Source organism: Gouania willdenowi, chromosome 20, assembly GCF_900634775.1.
Source record: "Gouania willdenowi chromosome 20, fGouWil2.1, whole genome shotgun sequence".
Classification (NCBI taxonomy): domain Eukaryota; kingdom Metazoa; phylum Chordata; class Actinopteri; order Blenniiformes; family Gobiesocidae; genus Gouania; species Gouania willdenowi.
Window position 1 is genome coordinate 1,569,126 of NC_041063.1, and position 20,868 is coordinate 1,589,993.

A 20,868-nucleotide genomic window follows, 5' to 3' on the forward strand; every position below is an offset into this window, starting at 1 on the left:
TTACGAGAGGATAAGATGTTCGATTGTTGGATGTAGTAACCCACCGTCTCCCAGCATCAGAACCTTTTCGAAGTGCCTGTTTGAGTTTTATTTTTCACGGAAATGTACCCACATCTGTGGGTAAGGTCATTTTTGTGTGCGCGAAGCACTTCAAGGATGACGCTAGCGCCAAGCTAACGTCACAATACGCATTTTAATAGTCTTTTCAGACACAAAAACGGCAAAATGAAATGACTAATGAAAACTTTAGACTTAAATTAAATCACGTAGGCCATATCATCAAGGATCTAAAACGAGCACACAACGCTAACATATGAAGAGGGTGCAACTGCTAATGCTAACAAAACAATGACAGGGACGTCTTATCACACTTTTTAGCGTTATTTACAGCTTACTGAAGTGCTCTGTTCATCGTCTCCAAAGATAGAAGGAATTGAACCCTCAATCAGACAAAGTCTTTCGGCAAATCCTTCTTTATACTGGTGGAGGTTGCTGAAGCAGCGTTAGCTCGGCGCTTGTGTTAGCTCACTTGCAAACATCCATATGAAGACGTTGTTCTGCAGGTTCATCATCATCATTTTCATCTCGCTCCGCCGGGTTCGACTCTGGCTCGAACATGTAAGGCTGGATGGACAAGTCTTCCGATGTTGACATTTTGTAAATAACGTGTGAATAAACATTTTCTGCGCCGCTAAATAATCGTATCTCTTCTATCAAACTACAAAAAATGGCCGAACAGGGTGGAGTTGAACCGAGTGTCAGCTCTGCAACCTGGAGAGGGGGCGGGGTATGAAGTGTCTCATTTGCATTTAAAGAGACCGCACCAAAACTGCTGTTTTGGTGCTCTCAGAAGAACATCAGAAAAGGGGTGGAGCTATAATAATGAGGAATTCAGACCCAAGCATTGCAGTTCCGCTTTATATAGACCACAACTGTATGATTTAGTTGTAAAAAGGAAGGATTTAAAAGCATGATATGTCTCCTTTAAGGAACTTAAGTAGGGCCTCACAGTTTCCGGGAAAAAAAATGGAGAAACAGAATTCACATTTTTCTTTTACTGTCCATCTCTCTCTCTCTTAACTTAAAATCAGGCCCCAGCATGACACTGAAATACCTCACATGCAAATTTTGGGACATTTTTTCATTGGCTAACGTCGCACTTGTGATGCTATCTTGTGTGAATTCTTCCTGTTTTTGTATTTAAATCATCTAAATCTGTGGTTCCCAAACTTATCAGTCCCGTACCCCTTCAGACATTTAACCTGAAGCTATGTACCCCCTACTGCTGCACAATTAAAAAACACAATAATGTAATGCCATATAAAATATAGCCCTACAGTGAAATTTGTCTATGAATTTTACATATCATGTTAAGGAATCATATATAAATAAAAAGAATAATAATCTGTAAGCACACAAGCAAACATCCTATTCACAATGATCACTTGTTAGCTTCCAAGTGACATCCACGAGGGCTAGCATCTTGAGCCGCCGTACACCTTGAATATTGTGTGTTGCTGTCGTTGGCAGGTGACGCTTAGGTAACTGTAGACTGACTAGTGGTCACGGTCCATGTGGAAGGACATTTATCTTATCAGCCACAGGCATAAATCAATCATTGCGAGAACAGCACGACTGGCCATATAATGAATTTGCTTACCAGTAGAAGGCAGTCTTACAAACGTCAATGTCTAATTTGTGGCAATGCATGTAGGCTCCTGCCTGCTGCCCTATTTCTATTCTAGTTTCCAATAATCCGTGTACCTTTCATTCTTTGGAATCACAGACGGACTTTTACTGTCAGACATAAAAAGGAGCAACGCATAAGTCACATTACTGATGAACTGTTGAATTAAATGGATGTTATGAAAAGCATGCATTATGCGATAAAGGAACCAGAGGCGGTGTAATGAATCTACTGTTGCTCCTCGTTTTTTGTAATCTATTTCCATGTGTGTTGACGGCTACTGTTAGTGGGTAGCGGTATTATAATGTGCAAAAAATATATTTTTTACTGCCTTCAAAAATGTGTTATTGTTTTTGCTTAAGTGCCTAATCGTAGAAATTCTAACATCTATTGTTCTATTGTTGAGCAGTTTTTTACGAGCTCAAACATCCACAGATTGCATGAAATCAGGAGCAGGACCAGAAAACTGCTGAAATAAATCCTAATTCAAAGAACGAAAAGTACATGGATTACCAATGTTTTTTATTTTTATTTACATACCCCATGTGACAATTTGGTTTCCTCCTAGGGGTACCCGTACCCCACTTTCTCTAGATATAAGACAATATCTACAATAATTGTAGATATAGGACGTGACGTGATGTGATTCACACGCGCATGTGTTTACCAGAACGATTTTCATTTCTTCAAATATTGCTGTTTTTGACAGGTGAAGCTGAGCTGGTGAGTCACAATATGTAGATGTTAAACCTGTGTCGACTACAATGAATGTTCATGTGTGCAGTTTATACAGCTGATAATATGGCCATGTTATTAATGTTGTGCGTGTGTATGTATATACTAAATAGTAAAGCATACCCTTTACGGTGAGAGTTATTGGATTTATGGCAGTTAGTTTAATAAACCCGTACAATTATTGTGTTATTCTTGTTAAAACCAATATGACTGCTTAGTGTTTGGTTGTCTCACCTTAAGAGGAAATTTCTTCTTATACTGTTCAACATGAACAAAGGAGTTGATGACCCCGTGGATTACTTTCTGGTTTGGGTTCTCACCACATCGATCACTGTACGGTAAAATGAAGAAGTTAAAGACTTGTTAAGTGGTTAAAATAAGTGTGAACTACTTTTAAGTTGTAGAATTAAAAAAATCCTCTGTCCAGCATTTGAAATTAATGAACATAAATAAAAACAAGGAATGTGTGAAGAGACACCACCTACTTTTTGATTTCTTTGAGCAACATGCTAATCAGGACCACCTGAAGGGGTTCGATCATTAGCTTCCTCCACATATCCAGTGCCAACTAGAATGACAAAACAGAAGCAATCAAATAAGCACAGAATACTCACAGTGTAACACAGACTAGGGATGAAGAATCCATTGAATTTTAGTTGTGATTTTGGCCTCCACGATTACATTTACCTGACAGTCAGCCATTTTCACATTTAAAATGGGGGCTCTGCTGCATTTCTAATCAGACACTTTCTGAACCCCAGTGGTCAGCCAATCACCAAAGGGCGACCACATGATTAAGGCTGCATTAAGCTACAAAATAACAAGCGAGCAATGATTCAGGTCACTCTGTAAACTAGACTGATGAGAGCGAGTCATGTCAAGCAACCAACTTGCATCATGTTGTCATGCTCTTGGATCAGCCTGGTCTGTTAACCATAAGCCCCGCCCTTCTGCTTCAGCTGTCAGCTGGGACGTAGCCAGGTGGAAATAAAATGTGGATCTGTCATCCAGATGTCAGTCTAAACCTCTCCCTCCTTGTTTTTCCTCTGAGGGTGCGTTCACACAGACAGATCCTAGAGCGGTTAAAACACTCCAGGATCCGTTTGCTTTGTTAAGGCAGGAAAACATTGTGCAATTTTACTCAGCACCAGGTCAAATCAGGGTTGGAGTCAATTATAATTGTGTAATTGATAATTCATTACAATTATGGCATAATTATAATTTTGAAAAAAATTTGCTGTCGTAATTAAATTGTAATTGAGTTCAGATAATTCTCTTAAGATTTACAATTATAATTTAACACAAAACTCGGGAACCATATTACAGTTCAATGTACATTTCTACACATTTGTAGTTAATAATTATTAAAATATGTTTCATATCAAGCTTTCCCACATTTTACCATTTAAAAAAGATATAAACTGAGGGGTACAGTACACGGACACAAAAAAAGCTGAGATGCCCAAACCAAAAATATTCAAACCTGTATTTCGTTGATGAGGAAGCCAAACAATTAACCAAGGAAATAAATTACATGATAGGTATTTGTTTTTAGTGTATATTTAGGAGACGTTATCATAAGTAGGTTTTACATGATCAGGATTTTTAGGCCGATCACCAATTAGTGAATCAGGTTTTTTTTTTTTTTAGGTACAGGTACAGATTCACAGAAAATCAAACAATATCATGTTTCGGGACCTAAACGCAGCCTTGTAACTGTGAGGGAGTGGAAGAGTTGAAGAATTTCCATGCAGGACCTGAACATAACATCGCAAGCACAAGAGCGCTTTTAAAAACGCGATGCAGATCGAGCACTTGCTAAAAACATGGCAGATGAAAATGTGAGCTGCACTCCAGCACTTGAAAACCATTTAAAGGGGACATATCATGGTTTTAAATCCTTCCTTTTTACATATAAATCATACAGTTGTGGTCTATATAAAGCTGAACTGCAATGCTTGGGTCTGAATTCCTCATTATTATAGCTCCACACGCCCCTTTTCTACCCCTTTTCTGATGTGCTTCTGAGAGCAACTCGTTTTGGTGCGGTCTCTTTAAATGCAAATGAGACACTTCATACCCCGCCCCCTCTTCAGGTGACACTCGGTTCAACTCCACCCTGCTCGGCCATTTTTGTAGTTTGATAGAAGAGATACGGCTATGTAGCGGCGCATAAACTTTTTATTCAGAGGTTATTTACAAAATGTCAACAACAGAAGACTTGTCCATCCAGCCTTACATGTTCGAGCCAGAGTCGGACCCGGCGGAGCGAGATGAAAATGAAGATGATGAACCTGCAGAACCCTAACAAGTGAGCTAACACAAGCACCGAGCTAACGCTAGCGCCGAGCTAACGATAGCGCCAAGCTAACGTCACGAAATGCATTTTAATACAGTCTTTTCAAAGACAAAAACGGCAAAATGAAATGACTAATGAAAACTTTAGACTTAAATTAAATCACGTAGGCCATATCATCAAGGATCTAAAACGAGCACACAGCGCTAACATATGAAGTCTGAAGACAGTGCAACTGCTAATGCTAACAAAACAATGACAGGGACGTCTTATCATCACACTTTTTAGCGTTATTTACAGCTTACCGAAGTGCTCTGTTCGTCGTCTCCAAAGATAGAAGGAATTGACCCCTCAATCAGACAAAGTCTTTCGGCAAATCCTTCTTTAAACTGGCGAAGCGGTCATCCTTGAAGTGCTTCGCGCACACAAAAATGATCTTACCCACAGATGTGGGTACATTTCCGTGAAAAATAAAACTCAACCAGGCACTTCAAAAAGGTTCTGATGCTGGGAGACGGTGTAATGAAGCGTGTGGGTTACTACATCCAACAACCCAACATTTTGACTTATCCTCTCGTAACTTCGGCATCCTTGAGCTTGGACTACAAAATAAAAGCGAGAAATAAAAATGGCGGATTCCTCGAAGTGTTGGACCTGGAGTTGATGTACTAATTTGGCAGTTCCGCTGCAAATACTGTGATGTAATAGTTCAAAAAGCGTAATAGAGAATAGAAAAATCGAAACAGATTGAAAAATATGAGCAAAACAGAATATAAAGATATCTACGGAGCACCTGAAGAGACTAATTTGATTTTTTCTGTACTTCTAAGCACTCTAAATATAAAACAAAATGCATTTAAGGGCTAAAAAAGTGGATTTAGCATGATATGTCCCCTTTAATTTAGTCCATGAACAGCAGCTGTGTCGACTAAAAGCCTACATCAGCATTATCATTATTCATAGGTGCACAGCGGATGTGGGGCGCAAACGCAAGCACACGCTCACACACAAGCGCGAGCACTTCTGTGTCCACCATCACCCTGAAACGGACAGAAGTGTCCGGTTTGAAAGCGAAATTAAACGGGAGCCCATCGCTCTGCTCTAGGACTCTCCCTTTTAACAAGCGCGTACACAAATACACACGCTGCTCAGCCGCTTTCAGAGCCAGGAGACTGGGGAAGAAGTCCGGTGCTCAGCTGCTCCGGCTCCAACTGAGAGACATTTTGGCTCAAAATGGGCCTAAAAACACACAGCGTATGCCTGCCTTAAACCGGTGTGAAAGCACTCTAACACTACATTTAGAATGCAGATTTTAATGCACAATTCAGATTTTTTCAAAGAATCAGGTTTTTTTGTGTGTAATCATTCATATTACATATTAAATGCATCTTCAATCACTTTGGAGTATGAACAGAATGCGACCCTAAAGTGAAGAGGTCCTAATGCTACACACGACCCTGCAGGTACGTAACGGAAGTAGATATGGAGGTGTCCAGTGTGGGACTGTGTCGCACTGAGAATTTTATTCCCAACAGAAGTCAGCACTACATAACTTTAAGGAGAGGGAAAAAGAAGAGAGTCAGGTTAACTCAGAATTATGATGTTTTTGCATGGTAATGACGTAGAAGCGTCATTACCGAAGCGTTTCGGCCGTTCAGACTGCAGTCGCGTTTCAATTCGATTTAGGACCACATATAAAAATAATTCATGTACTGTTCGTTGTTCGGCTATTCCATTTTAAAACCAAATCAAAATAAAAACAAAGGGTGTGGTTATTTTGTTTTACTGACTTAAAACCAAAACAGAAAACCAGACAAGAAGCATTTTTCTGTTTTAAAATTAAATCTTGTTCTGTTTGTGAAATATCTGTATATTTACAGGGAAACTAGGATGAGCGCTTTATATTTTAATCTCACCACATAGGGAGGACTGACAGAACTGGTGAATTGAAACGTTTACGTTATTAATACATAAATAAATTTAAAAAAAAAAAATATATATATATATATATATATATATATGGATGTGATGCAAGACATGCACATGATATGTGATTAAAGAAACCAGAGGTGGTGTAATCAATCGGCTGGTGCTCCTCATTTCTAGTGATCAACTTCCATGTGTGTTGACGGCTGCTGTTAATGGCTCACAGTATTATAATGTGCCCTCAAAAAAGCTGTAATTGTTTTTGCAAAAGTGTCAAATAGTAGAAGTTCTAACATCTATTGTTCCTCACACCAGCCTCACAGTCGATAGTCACCTGGTTATTTGGATACTATTTGGAATGTAACACTGTTAAGATTGTCTACATCATAAAACAATTAGCTTAAAACGTGAGCAGCTTTATACGAGCTGAAACATCCACCAGAAAACTTCTGAAATAAATCCTAAACAGTCCAACTGTGTGAGGAGACCTGGTCCAGGACTTGTGGAGGTAAACCAGGTGTAGTGGACTTTAGTTCTCGCTCTAATTACCCCGTAAATATGCAAATATCTCACAAACAGAACAAGATTTTTTTTGAAACAGAAAAACACTGCTTATCTGGTTTTTGGTTTTTCTGTATTTCTGTTTAGGAATTAAGTCAGTAACCACACCATTTATTTGTTATTTTGATTTGGTTTTAAAATGGAATAACCAAAGAACTAAGGGTACACAGATTCAAAATGATTCGGAATTGTGCTGTTCAGATTGGATACAGGTCGCGTATGGGCAAAAAGATCGGATTTGGGTTGCATTTGCCTGCAGTGTAAACCTAGCCTTATGGCGTATTCACACAAAACGCGTCGAAAGCGGCAGGTGTACATTCACAATATATGGTGGACGTGCCTCTAGGGAGTGTCGGAGGTCCCGCTGCACATCCCGCTCCTCCTGTGCGGCGCGTTTTGAAGCTTTTCGCGTGGCGGACGCTTTTGACGTGCGTGGAGTGTGGATTGTTGAACATTTGGAGGCATATCGCGGCGGGTCGACCATTCAGGAGCGTTCCCCAACTGTGACAAATTCAGAATAATGAGGAAAAAAAACACTAACCGGAGAAAGATGGACAGGTGCTCTTCTGCTGGAATAAAGCGCCTGTAGTTGGTGTCCTGGTAGAAGATGCGAGCGCTGATGCGGTCAGCAGGTCGTCAAACTGGGCCCGAGACAGACGGAAGTAGCGCTGAAAGCGACTCTCGTCCGAACGCAGCTCTGGTGAATCCACAAACAGCACCGAAGCGCAAACGAAGCAAGCCACTCTCTCGATAATGTAGAGCCGATGAACGGGAGCAGCACGGAACTCCAAACTTTATTCTCCATTCACCCACACTTCTCTATAGCCCTCTGACATCACAGTGGACACACTGAGTCACACCAAAATACATCAGACCGGAAACACCGCCTTCTCAACACAATGTTCCCCACCACTTCACAGTCACTGGGTGAATTATGAACGTAAATGATCGCCACAATATCATCCATTGTATGAACACCACCGGCAACAGAGAATCCCCTCCCCTCGACATGCATCCAAAGCATCTTCATCATGGTCACATGCGTCTGTATTCAATCAGCCCAAGCGTCCAACTACACGCAAGGCACGATTTTGACGCCCAAAACGCGTTTGATGTGAACGTACCATTAGACTCTCTCTCACACAAGAGGGATATCATACCTGACCCGAGTCCGACGAAACCAGACAGGTCGGGCCGCGTGTGTCGGCACTCGGGGCACAAACAACCTGTGTGACTCTCAGCAACAAGTTGACATGATAATACCCCATAAATTTAATGTGGATGTGAGTCAAAAAAACTGGATGGTTTAGTATTACATTTAGTTTTAAGTTTTTGTTATTGGTTAACCATGAGCATCTCTAGTCTGGACTTGTTTCGGATTCAGGGCAAGTGACGTTAAACAAGTCAAATGTAAAGAGTGCAGCACAGTTGTGTCTGCCAATCACAACCAATCTGTTCAACCACCTGAAAAAAACATCACAAACTCAAATACGATAAATGAATGATGGCTAAAGCCTGATATTATATGCTACTGTGACAGGTCCTGACGCTGTAGCATATTTCAGGCTTAAAGCTAATGTTGCTTCACTAAATCTGTGTCTGTGTCCAGCGGATACTCAAAAAAAAAAATACACAACATCAACCAATCAAAATTCAATGACAATTCATGACGTTTGGTTGCTGAGGAAGCGGTGAAGTTAGTGAAGTTAGACGGAATATATGGAGACGATGAGGGGGATGCTGAGCGTCACTATAAGGACTTAGGAGGACGATTAAGTCGTTGAATTCTCTTGTTTATAGAGGAAAACAAATGTTCTACTCTTACAGACAGCTATATAGAGGAGAGAACATGGAATATGTAACAGACTGATCACAGCTGCTCAGGTAGCAGAGGCTCCGCCCCCTGAGCTGAGCTCTGCAGACAAGGGAGGCTGTGACTCTGAGGAAGGACAACAGCAGGAGTCCAGATAAGGACAGTGTCCTCCCATAGTCCAAAGGATCTGTGTCTAATGTTTTTCTGGTCCTGACACAGTCAGAACAATGTGCATCATCATCCACTGGTACAAAGACACAGATGATACCCAGAAAGCCCCCAAAGGCAGACTGAAGTGCAGGCTTTGCCTCCAAGTGGACAACAGGAGATGGGACACACTCTGAGGTGTCAGGCCTGTGATGAGTCCCTCTGTCTTATTGCGGACAATAACGGTTTGTTTTAGTGGCACAAATAATTTGAAAAAATAAATAAAATAAATGTGGAAAACGCCTGAGGCATTTCCTTTCCTTTTTTTTTATGTATATGAAATTTTTTTTTGTAAAATTGTACATACGTTATTGATAATTACACTGCATTCCCATTCATCAAATATACAGTATGGTAATATGGTCAATTAACTACAAATTCATATAGCTGAAGTTGTGCTGAAAAAACTGATACCAAACAAGGCAAGCTAAGCCGTTTTTAAGGTGAGATATAAAGGTAATATCAAAAGTAGTCAAAAACGGCCAGTTATACCCTGGACTCCAGAGGGTTAAAATAAATAAATACAGACGTTTTCCCTAACAGGATGAATAATCGTGATTACTTACAATATTGATCCAATTAATCAATGGTTATCATTTAGACCATAATCGTGCAGCTCTAACACAGACAGGACAAAAGCTGCAGACTTGGATGCTTAATCCCATCTGTTTGAATTTCACTCGTTTTGTAGAAGTGCTTGTAATAGTGGTGGGTGTGGCCTATTACCTCTCCGATCTCCATCAGTGGTTCGTTCATGTCCACTCCCCCGTAGCCGTACTGCAAGTCTGCTTCTGTCAGTTTGTTCTTCTTGATGAACTGTGTATTCAGGTATCTGATGAATGAAAAGAAAATATCGATCTCATTATTTTGTATTTATCTCTGAAGGGAGTAAATAAAAATATTTTCACCATTATTTCCCTCTAATGAACCTATGCTACCTGAAAATGATGATACACATTGGACATTAAAAACACTACATGTTAGGAATAGGATATTACTCCAAACAATGCAATGTGGTGTACACAAACACAAGCAAAGAAGGAGAATAGAAAGAAAGAAAGACTGAAAGAAAGGAAGAAGAAAGAAAAGCGAGAGACAAAACCATTAAAAGATACATGAGATAGTTACAATCCTTCTTCAACACACACCCTTGTTTCTAATATAATTATTATAGGCATCAAGAATTCTACCGCAAGAAGCCACGTAGCAAGGTCACAATGCTGGATGGAAAGAATTTGAGACTGTGAACAAGATCTGCTACCTAAGATCTACTATCACTTCCACCTAGGGATGTAACGATTAATCGTAAGGCAGTTAAAAATCGATACATAGGTATCACGATTGACATCGATAATGTGAAAATTGAATCAGTACTTTTTTTAACCAGCAGAGGGCGCTATCCAGAAGTGCTGGCTGCGAGCAGAATCTGCTAATACTTTCTTTCTGGCCGCCTTCTACTTTTAAACATGTTCATAAATGATTCCTTACCCCTTTAACGCCGAAAAAATATCTGCAATATTACGTGAATATCTGTAAAAGTCAAGTTTTTCTATTAGCTCTGCCTGCTAGCGTAGCATTTCTTCTTCACTGAAAGATATCTGCATGCCAACCGACCACTGGGTTATCAGCGCCCTCTGCTGGTCCAAACAAATATATGACATAATTACAGTGAAATGACTGTTTTTTAAGTCCAATTGTTAAGGCACAAAAATACATTTTCAGTTGCACTTTTAAAAAGAAAAGGAACTATTATGCAGTTTTGCATTGTTTACTATAGAACCAGAATTTCAATTAATAGGCTTCTTCTTTATTTGTATTATTCCTTTATTTATTTCATTCAAGATTTATTTTTAGTTAAATTGCATTGTTTTGAATAGTTTATCAAGGGATTCTTTTGACAATAAAAAAATAAAAGGAAAACAGTATAGTTTTTTTCAAAAGTCATCATTTTCCTATAGTCCCATTTTGTAAAAAAAATCGTGAGAGAATCGTATCGTGAACCCAGTAGCGTGAATCAAATCGTATCGGGAGTTGAGTGAATCATTACAGCCCTACTTCCACCACATCATTGGATGATCAACGTAATAGGCAAGGCTGCAACAACTTTCAGAAAACTGATGAAGAGTATGGGAAAACAAGAGACTCGGGCTGCCAACTTTGGTCGTTTAGTCGACTAATTGGTCGATGCCGTCGTGGTTGACAAAGATTTTCATTGGTCGACCAAACTTATTAAATATGCAGAGACTTTGACTTTCAATTTCAGCATTAAAAGTTGTTAATTATTTGCAAAATAATACAATTATAATGGGTGACATTTGTGCGATTTTAATAATGTAGGCTACTGATATATTTTGTAAGTAGACAGGCTTTTTTCCCTGTTAACTCTCGCCGCTGTCAACGCAACGCCGCATGTGCTCAGTCCACATGCATAGCAGACGGCAGCATCAACCTGTCTCTCATCCGCACACTCATTCTGCTGTGCAAAGAGGATCCAGTTTCGACGAAATAAAGGATTACATTAAAGACCGAAGCAAATGTGACCCTACAGAGTCACTGGTGTGTGGAAACAAAATCAGGGCAGATACCCCAGGCTCCACTGTAAATTTTTGTTTGATGGGATGAATACTTTTTGAGATATAGACAATTTAGTGAGGGGGGAAATGTGTCATATTTTGCTCGTCTTATTGTTCCTCCATTTTCAGCTTCCAATATCTCAGGAACTACATCACATAGGATGCTGAACTTTGGTATAAATAATACAACTCTACCTACTCTCTTAAAACAGTGGTTCTCAAACCGTTTGGCTCAAGTACCCCTATTCTCTTACTTTTGAATGCAAGTACCTCCTTATGAAGCATAATGATGGAATGAATGAGTAATAACACACATTTAAAATAATCTCATTTTGTAAATAAGTGTAATGAAACAGTATTTAGTGTCTCCTGAATACATTTATTTTTATAGTTTTTATCATTTATGGTCATCTCTCTCCTGATGTGGAACCAACACTGATCCTTGTATTTGCAGTTCATGTTCTAATCGAGATCATTTCTATCATCATTTTGTGTGTTTTTGGAGTGATTTAGTGTATTTTGTTGTTGTTTCCATGTTCTTTTCTCTTAATTTGTGTATTTTTGTTGTTTTTGTGTGTTGTTGGTATAGTTTAAATGATTCTATCTCAGTGTGTGTGTTTTCGGTGTTGTTTGGTTATGTGTGGTTATTTTTGTGTATTCTGTAGTGGTCTTGTGTAATCTTTTCTCATTTAGTGTGTTTTTGTTGTTGTTTTGCATGTTGCTGGAAATAGAAAGTATTTTTCTCCCTTAGTGTGTGTTTTTGGTTTAATTTTGTGCATTTTGTTGTTTTTTGTCTGTTCTTTTTATTATTCAGTAAATTTTTCTTAAAAAAATGTCAGTTTCCAATGTGATGTAGTTCCTGAAATATTGGAAGCTCAAAATGGAAGAATAAAATAAGAATGAGCATAAACATATACCCCTCATCGTCCATATCTCAAAAAGTATTCATCCAATCAAACAAAAAATGTACAGTGTGGCTATTGGATTATTAAAAAACAAATGGTAAAAAAATAACATTTTTTGGAAACCAAAGTGCATGGGATGTTCAGAAAATTTGTTGAAATGAAATAGAATGACCCTGTAGAAATTCCCAGCCTCTACTATGGAGCATAAAACCCCCTGAACAAACCAAAATTCATGAAGAAAAAAAGAAGAAAAAGAAGCATAGAAAGTAGAAATTGTAGACGTATTTGGTTCTTTTTTCCAGACATTAAGTGTAAAAGTAAATGACAGATGTTACTCTTCACCTTTTTTCGCGACATCGCCGAAACTGTCAAAGAAATTTAATGTCTGGAAAAAAGAACCAGAAACTGTCTACAGTAGTAAGAAGACATAATGAACGTTTTTGAGCTATTACGAGAAAGAAGATATTGAAGAACAAAGAAAAAGAAGAAAAAAAAAAGAAAGATTCTTAGAAATATGTTGAGCATCAGAAAAGAAAGAAAGCTGCTGCTGATTAAAACTCCTCAGACAAGAGACTTAAATAATGGAGAAAACTAATCTTGCATCCACTCTAGGCAAACTCAGTTTGCGTTGCATGATGATGTGAATGAGATAAATGAACTCCTGTCTCTTATTCAGAATACTAGTACACCACTAGTGCATTTATATGTCTATTATTTTTTGGCTGGAAGCCCTTAAATTAACCACCTACATTAAAGCTAGGGTAGGCAATTTTCTCCAGATACACTTTTTAAATTTTTGGTTGAAATTGTCTTTATGTCCTGATCTTATGTGCTCTGAAAAAACATAAGAAGAAAATCCATCTTCTGTAGCAGCTGTAAACCTGTAATAACTTCGACCAATGGGAAAAAAACGAAGTGTTTTTTTAACCAATCACGTCTCCCTTTCTCCCTGCTCGTTCTTGATCCCTCGCATGCACGAGCTCACACTGAAAGCACGTCACTGCTGACAGAGTTAAAACAGAGTTTTTGGTCATGTTTTTTAACATATATGATGGTAAAGTTTATTGTTTATTTATTGCTGAATGAGACATGAGACAACAACGTTTCTACACAATACAAACGATGAGCTTAGTTCTGCTCCTTCTGCAGCAACTGTGCTCGTGCATGTGAGTGAGACGGAGCACGGGGGGGGGGGGGGGGCAAGGGGGTTAAAGGCGGAGCCGTCGGAGAGGCTACATTCAAAATCATGCTAGCTTTTGAAAATTACCTACCCTCCATTTAAATGCTGTCATTAACCCTCTGCAGAGTTAATAGTTAATAAACACATTCACATGAACACTACAGAGACGAGCGAAGTATCTTACTTAACGGAATGGTAAACAGGTGTGTTTGTAAATAAACTAGGTGTGATGTACAGCTTTTACAAACGAATGATGCGTGTAAAGGAAATCCCTTGAGGCAAACAGCAGGTAATTACTCAGTCTAGAGCAGGGCTGTCTAACTCATTCTAGTTCAGTGGCCACATATTTTATGCAGGAAAATTAGTCATTTCATTTATCGTGCCCTTGTTTGCACTTCTACGTATACATAAAATAAAAAATGTGTAAGAAACCGACAATAGCCAAACAATAAGTGACATATCAGTACCAACAGGGTCTTTTCTTTAAATGTCCTTGATTTTGGGACAAATTTCTATTTAATTAAGGAAAAAGTTACGGAATAATCTCAGGAAAATTGAAAGATTTTGTAAGAATTTAGATTTTTTTCCTCAACAGTTTAACATTAAAAATAACTGCCATAATGTGATATAAGCACTGGGAAAACTGTAAACCCCTGCAAATATTGTTGAGTTTCATTCACACAATGATTCCTGTTTTCTCTGTCATTTTTACTTTCTCCTGTGGGCTGAATTGGATGCTCCAAATGACCGGATTTGGCCTCCGGGCCTTGAGTTTGACACATTTGGTCTAGAGCAGTGGTTCCCAAACTCTTCCCAGTCCCGTACCTCTTCAGACATTTAACCTGAAGCCATCAACCCCCTACCGCTGCACACCTAAAAAACATGTAATGGAGTGTTTTTCAACCTTGGAGTCGTGTCTCCATGTAGATAATCATAACACAACACACAAAACAATCTTAATATTCTATACTTTCACCTTCTCAATATAAATCAAAAGCTAAATCAAGAAAGAAAGAAAAAATGTGTGATATTAAAATAGGGTCACGACGCAAAAAAATTGGGAACCACTGATGTAATGTATTATACAATGTAGCCCTACAGTGAAATGTGTCTCAGAATTTTACCTATCCTGTTGAGGAACAATATAAAACAATAACATAGGTGGACTGCTGGGAAAGACACGTAAAAATAGAAATCAGAAATAACAATTTATATGACAAAAGCCTGATTTCAGGATGCGCTTTTCAAAATTAAATGAGGTATTATGTGAGACCTGTAGTAATATTGGAACACACACACACACACACACATACACAAACAAGGAGGACACGCGCACACACACACACGGAGGACCAGTGCGCGCACACACGCGTGGAGGGTGGGCCGATAAAAAAAGACCCAGCCCGAGAGAACACAACCCGAACCTGTCCGACAATATTCACATCTGTTTGCAGTAGGCTTGGGTGGTAATACGGTATTAGCGTTTACCGCCCAGCCTAGTGCGCACAGATGTTGAATGATCTGTTGTGAGTTATAAACATGAAGAGCAACTTCATGTGATGCTACATAATTGAAACTACAATGTTTATATTGCACGGTAATTTTCACAGTTACCAAGCGGAGGATCACACAGGCAGCATCGGGGGTAGCTAAATGGCGGCAGGGGTTCTCGGGGTCCTCAGGTAAAGACAGGAGCATCCGAGTCAATCGCCTATATTAAATAGACAGTGTGGCTGATGTATGCGTTTCTCGGTTATGCAGATTGTACTGATTTAAAAAAAACAACAACAGAAATCCCCCCTACGCTGCAGAAAACTGAACGTGGGAGGCGCCATCGCTCCATAGGGGAGCAAAATTACAAAGACGTGGGTCCCTACGCTCAACAGCGCTAGTGAGAACCCTGCATACATATTAGGGTTTTGTTTAACATAACGTCTTTAATATTAAAACACATCCATATAAAGTCCAGTTGGATTGTGAGAGCATGAATTGATTAATCGATCTAATACATGAATCATTACACCCTTACTCATCTCCAGCAGCCATGTTTACCTGTACAAGCAGTCCATGTAGTCTGCTCCTTTGCTGTACTCATCCCAGTATCTGTAGTACATCACTAAAACCTTCTCCTCCGACTCCAGGACTTTCTAAAAAAAACCAAAAACAAACAAAATAAAAGATGAGTCGGCAGCGTAGTGAGTTAGGGGTGTGCATTGCCATGAATCTGCTGATAAGATAAACAATTATCCCGATATTAAATGACACGATATACATTGTGATGTCAATAATTACACATTTCACCTTTACAAGAAAAAAATTGTATAAAATACAATGTTTTTTATTTTTTTTAAACTTGCAAGAACAAGTAAATTGTAACTAACTGTAATTCAAGTGCAAACATCAAAAACAAGTGTTATGTTTATCAAACAAATTACATTTTTTAAAAAAGTAACTTTTGCTTCGACAGCAGATTCTGATTATTAAAAATAAATTATATAAATCTATGAAACTGTCCAGTATGTTTTATGAAAATAAAGTGTCATCAACTTCCAGCTAAAATGTATTGAGTAGTGAGGTAGATTAACAAGGTCTGATGGTGGTTCACTGACACATAGTAACTGGGCGCTTACCTGCAAATCACGTTAGCACAATTAAATTTTTTTTTTTGTCCTTTAAAAACATGTTGAAAGAAATCAATTTGGAAAATTTTGGGATTTACACGATAATCGCACAGTGAAATTTTACGATAGATCGCCGAATAGATTTTTTCTTAAACCCTTAGTTGTGAGTGCTTACCTTATACAACTGCCTCACATGATTCTCAAGAAAAGACTTGGTCTCTGTATATAGTCGTTCACCGAGAGGCTCTGGATATGCAACGCACAAGGCATAAATGTCACTGGTGGAAGAATTAAGGAAGAACAAGCCTTAATGTGCACAGATATGCATATTTATGTACCAGTACCTATGGAGGTTCAATACATGCAATAACAAAGAAAGATTACTATGACAAATCAGACAGGATACGAAAAGCGATCGTTCCAAGTGGCTCTTTCTACATGGTCCAGCATCACAACAGCCTTGATTGTGGTGAGTAACTTGTTCCATGTCTCGTCAAAATCCACCACCCGAGGTTTTAAGGACATTGTACAAATTCCCCTACAATCTGAAAAGACAAGAATACACTGGTGAATTAAATGAAGACAGTGCCAAAATTATGAAATAAAAATAAGGTTAGCGAAGATAACGTGTAACAATCAATAAAGGAACCTAAAATTCAATATCAGTCAAGGGAAATACATCAGAAACATGGTCAGAAATGTCTGCATCACTATCAAAACATTTGCTCACATGTCAACTACAACTACAGCAACAGCAGCAGCAGTAATATTACATTAAGTCATAGCCAAAGTGCAAATAATCACACAAAGGATTCACATTTCACAACATAAATTGTTTAAAGTTTATTGACAGTATGTCAAGAGGAAAATATCGGCCCTGTGACTGTTTGTCGCCATCCATACCAGTCGCTTTCACGTCCCTGGATAAGATTGCCAAATCACTATGCTGTTTTCTGTTTCATTAATAGCCATAATTTAATCATACACACTTATAATAAGACTGTGTTATTACTACGCAGTGTCTGCTTTAATAAAAACTACGACAGAGTCAGCAAAATTGAGGTTACATGCTAGCGGAATGCCAATCCCAAAATAGGAAGGCTAGCTAAAATGCTATGTAATGTCTCGCTAGCATGCTAGTGCTTCCTGCCCGTGTACACACGGTTCATTCTAGCTAGCTAGCTAGCCGTAACTCAGCTACCGCTAGCAAATTCGCATCTTCTCCACATTTCACTCCACGTTTGCACTGGCAGCTTGGCAACACATGTCACTAGTGTGAAACAGAACAGGGGGCTGAGGCCAGGAGAGGACTTGAGGATATAACGTACCTCAGTGGAGGACTGAGTTGTTGTAAAAAGTCCGGTTTCTCCGCTGCTGTCACAGGGTTGTTCTTCTCACTCACTGGGCTTCCCTGCTTTTTGGATTCTACCATTGAACTGTTACCGGGGGGTGTATTATTGGCAATCATAACTTCAACCAAAGTAATATGTGTTCAATAAAACCAGAAATGGATTAAAAAAATACATTATTATGTATTATTTAGTATAAAGTCGCAGGTGATAAAAAAAGGTTACGGGCAAATTTAGAGGATCCAGTTTTCAAAAGCCCCCATGTCTCAGTGGTATTGCCCCAAACTACGGCAACGTCTGAGGAAAAGCCCTGATGACAAACACAAATATTTGAGAATTGTTTTAATTTGTTTTATCCTTATTTCAATCACATAGTTTACAAATTAATCCTCACAATAAATCCACAAATAAGAACGGCCTCTTCGATTTTTAATACACAGTTTTCCAGCACAGTTTTCAAAAACTTACCGTATATTTCTTCTTCTAAAAAAAAAGAAAGAAAAAGAAACCACAAGTAAGTGCACTGATAAAGGAACCAATAGGCGGTATAAGCCAGTGTTCTCAAACTTGGGGTCAGGACCCCATTGCGGAGTCGCGAGAACTATATATATATATATATATATATATATATATATATATAGCGATCTGTTTTACCCTTTTTCTACAACGACACCAAACTTGCCATAATTGTAATCTATTTTGGCTCATTACATCAATTTATGCCACTTCTCCATCAAATTTCAATGCCTTTTCTGCACATTTTTCAACTTTCAAGATATTTTGGGCACTTATAAACCCTTTCTACCACTTTTCTACCTAATGTTGCATATGTTAAGTTGACCCATTATTGTCATTTTAATCTCTTTTCATCATATTTCATGCTTACTTTACCAAATGTAACCACATTAACAATTTGTCATGTCTATTATTTGCCAGTTTAAACTAATTGTTCCTACTTTTTAAATTAAATTGCAATGGTCTTCCCTCCAATAATTTCTGCCACTTTTTAGCTAATATTGACGCTTTGAACCATTTTCACCACTTTTTCCTCTCCGTTTTTGACCACTCTAATTTTATTTCAGATTAAAACAAGGATGTACATCTTTAAAATGACTATATACTGTAGTATACTATGGCACAAATAATAATAAATAGTTGTTGATAGTTTACAGGAGACAGACATCTCTTAATACCTTAGTCTTATAAGGTTGATGCATTTTCCTTCAAAGTCAATACCAAACAAGGACAATGTATCCAGTGTGATTAATATTCATTGATCTAGCAAATGGTAAATGGACTTGATTTATACAGCGCTTTATCACCACACTGAAGCAGTCTCAAAGCGCTTTACACATCAGCTCATTCACCCAATCACTCTCACATTCACACACCAGTGGGACAGGACTGCCATGCAAGGCACTAGTCGACCACTGGGAGCAACTTAGGGTTCAGTGTCTTGCCCAAGGACACTTCGACACATAGTCAGGTACTGGTATCGAACCCCCAACCTCTCGATCAGAGGACGACCCACTACCACCTGACCCACGGTCGCCCCGTGCAACGAGTTCCTATTGTATAGTGGTGTTGTTATCCCATATAATTCTAATTTTTATTTTTTATTTCAACTAATTAAAAGAAATAAGAAAGTACAGCAGGGTTGCATTTGTCACAAATATGATGATTATTTTGATGGCATATCCTCATATATCCTCCTATTTATTGTTTTAAGAATGACAGGTTATTACTAAATACAAAAAAATAATGCAAACTAGAATAATTTAATTTCCTGAAGCGAGGTGCTTGCCCGCGTCACTGCATTAACTTAGCATAGCATTAGCACGAGCAAAAAGATTAGCATTAGCCTTTCATTAACATTAACCTAGCATTAGCCTAGCAATGGCATATTAGCCAAACATTAGCATTTATCTAGCATTAGCATTAACCTAGCATTAGCTTTTGCCTAACTATAACATTAACCTAGCATTAGCACTAACCTAGCATTAACATTAACCAAGCGTTAGCATTCGCCTAGCAATAGCATAAACATAGCATTAGCACTAACCTAGCATTAGCACGAACCTAGCAATAGCATTAACCAAGTGTTAGTATTCGCCTAGCTATTGCATAATGGGGCGACCGTGGCTCAGGTGGTAGTGGGTCGTCTTTATTTTTTTGGCGCTTGTCTCATCTCCTAGTTGCCTTGGGGGCGTGCCTCTCGGCGTGTGGGTCCGGGGCGGCTTGCCGCGCCGGTGTGGGGGGTGGGCGCGCTGGGGGGTGCCGGCGTCTGCGCCGGGGTTGGGGCGGGGTTGCTTGGCGCTCCGGGGTGGTGCTCTTTGCTGGGGGGCGGCTCTAGCTGTTCCGGGGGTTGAGGTCGGTATCGGCCACTTGGTAGGTCTGTCCTGCTATCTGCGGGCTGGCGGCTGGGGGGGTTCTGTGCCTTTGGCTGGGGGCTGTTGCTCCGCATCGATTGTGTGCCATTGGGGTCCCTCTCTCCTGTGGTGGCGGCCGCCGGTCGCTCTTGCGCCGGGGGGGCATTGCCCCATGGCTTGCGCTGTCCGGTGGGGGGCGGGACCTGGGCAGCTGTCTTTGTGCCGTCTGGGGCTGCGCGGTCTTGCTGGGTTGTGGCCTGTTCGTGGGCTGGGGGGTGGGGGGGTGCCCCCCGCGGAGGTCTGGCCCGGGGGCTCGCCCTTGGGGGTTCTTTGTCCTCCGGTGGTGCCCTTTGGGTCCGGCGGGTCTGGCCGGCTGGCTGGGCCGGTCCTGGCAGGGGTCTTCCAGGGCGGGTGGTACGGGCCGCGCCCTGCCATACCTGCGGGTGCGGCCCCGGGTGGCCCCGGCTTGGGCGGCGCCCCGTGAGCCGGGCTCTGCAGGAAAGGCAATCTGGCGCGTTCTGGGGTGCCTGGTCGGTGTGCCTGGGGGCCGGCGGGGCGGCTTGCAGCATCTCCTTGGTGCCCTCGGCAACTATGGGCGTGGTTGTCGTCCCTGGGGGCGCTGCTCTCGGTGCTGCTTCCGTTCCGG

At 39.9% G+C, this 20,868-nt stretch overlaps 1 protein-coding gene across 1 annotated transcript in view; it reads right to left on the reverse strand.

Annotated features, from left to right (window-relative positions):
• The window catches only part of LOC114454232 (cullin-2), a 53,795-nt gene extending 35,843 nt beyond the window's left edge, over positions 1–17,952 (reverse strand). The window contains exons 1-7 of the mRNA XM_028434540.1: positions 17,833–17,952; positions 16,911–17,049; positions 16,680–16,782; positions 15,936–16,030; positions 9,952–10,057; positions 2,908–2,990; positions 2,657–2,753 (exon numbers count right to left, since the gene is read on the reverse strand). Of these exons, the coding sequence (XP_028290341.1) occupies positions 2,657–2,753; positions 2,908–2,990; positions 9,952–10,057; positions 15,936–16,030; positions 16,680–16,782; positions 16,911–17,029 (603 nt within the window). The 5' untranslated portion in view covers positions 17,030–17,049; positions 17,833–17,952. The remainder of the gene's footprint in view (positions 1–2,656; positions 2,754–2,907; positions 2,991–9,951; positions 10,058–15,935; positions 16,031–16,679; positions 16,783–16,910; positions 17,050–17,832) is intronic.
• Positions 17,953–20,868: the final 2,916 nt, after the last annotated feature.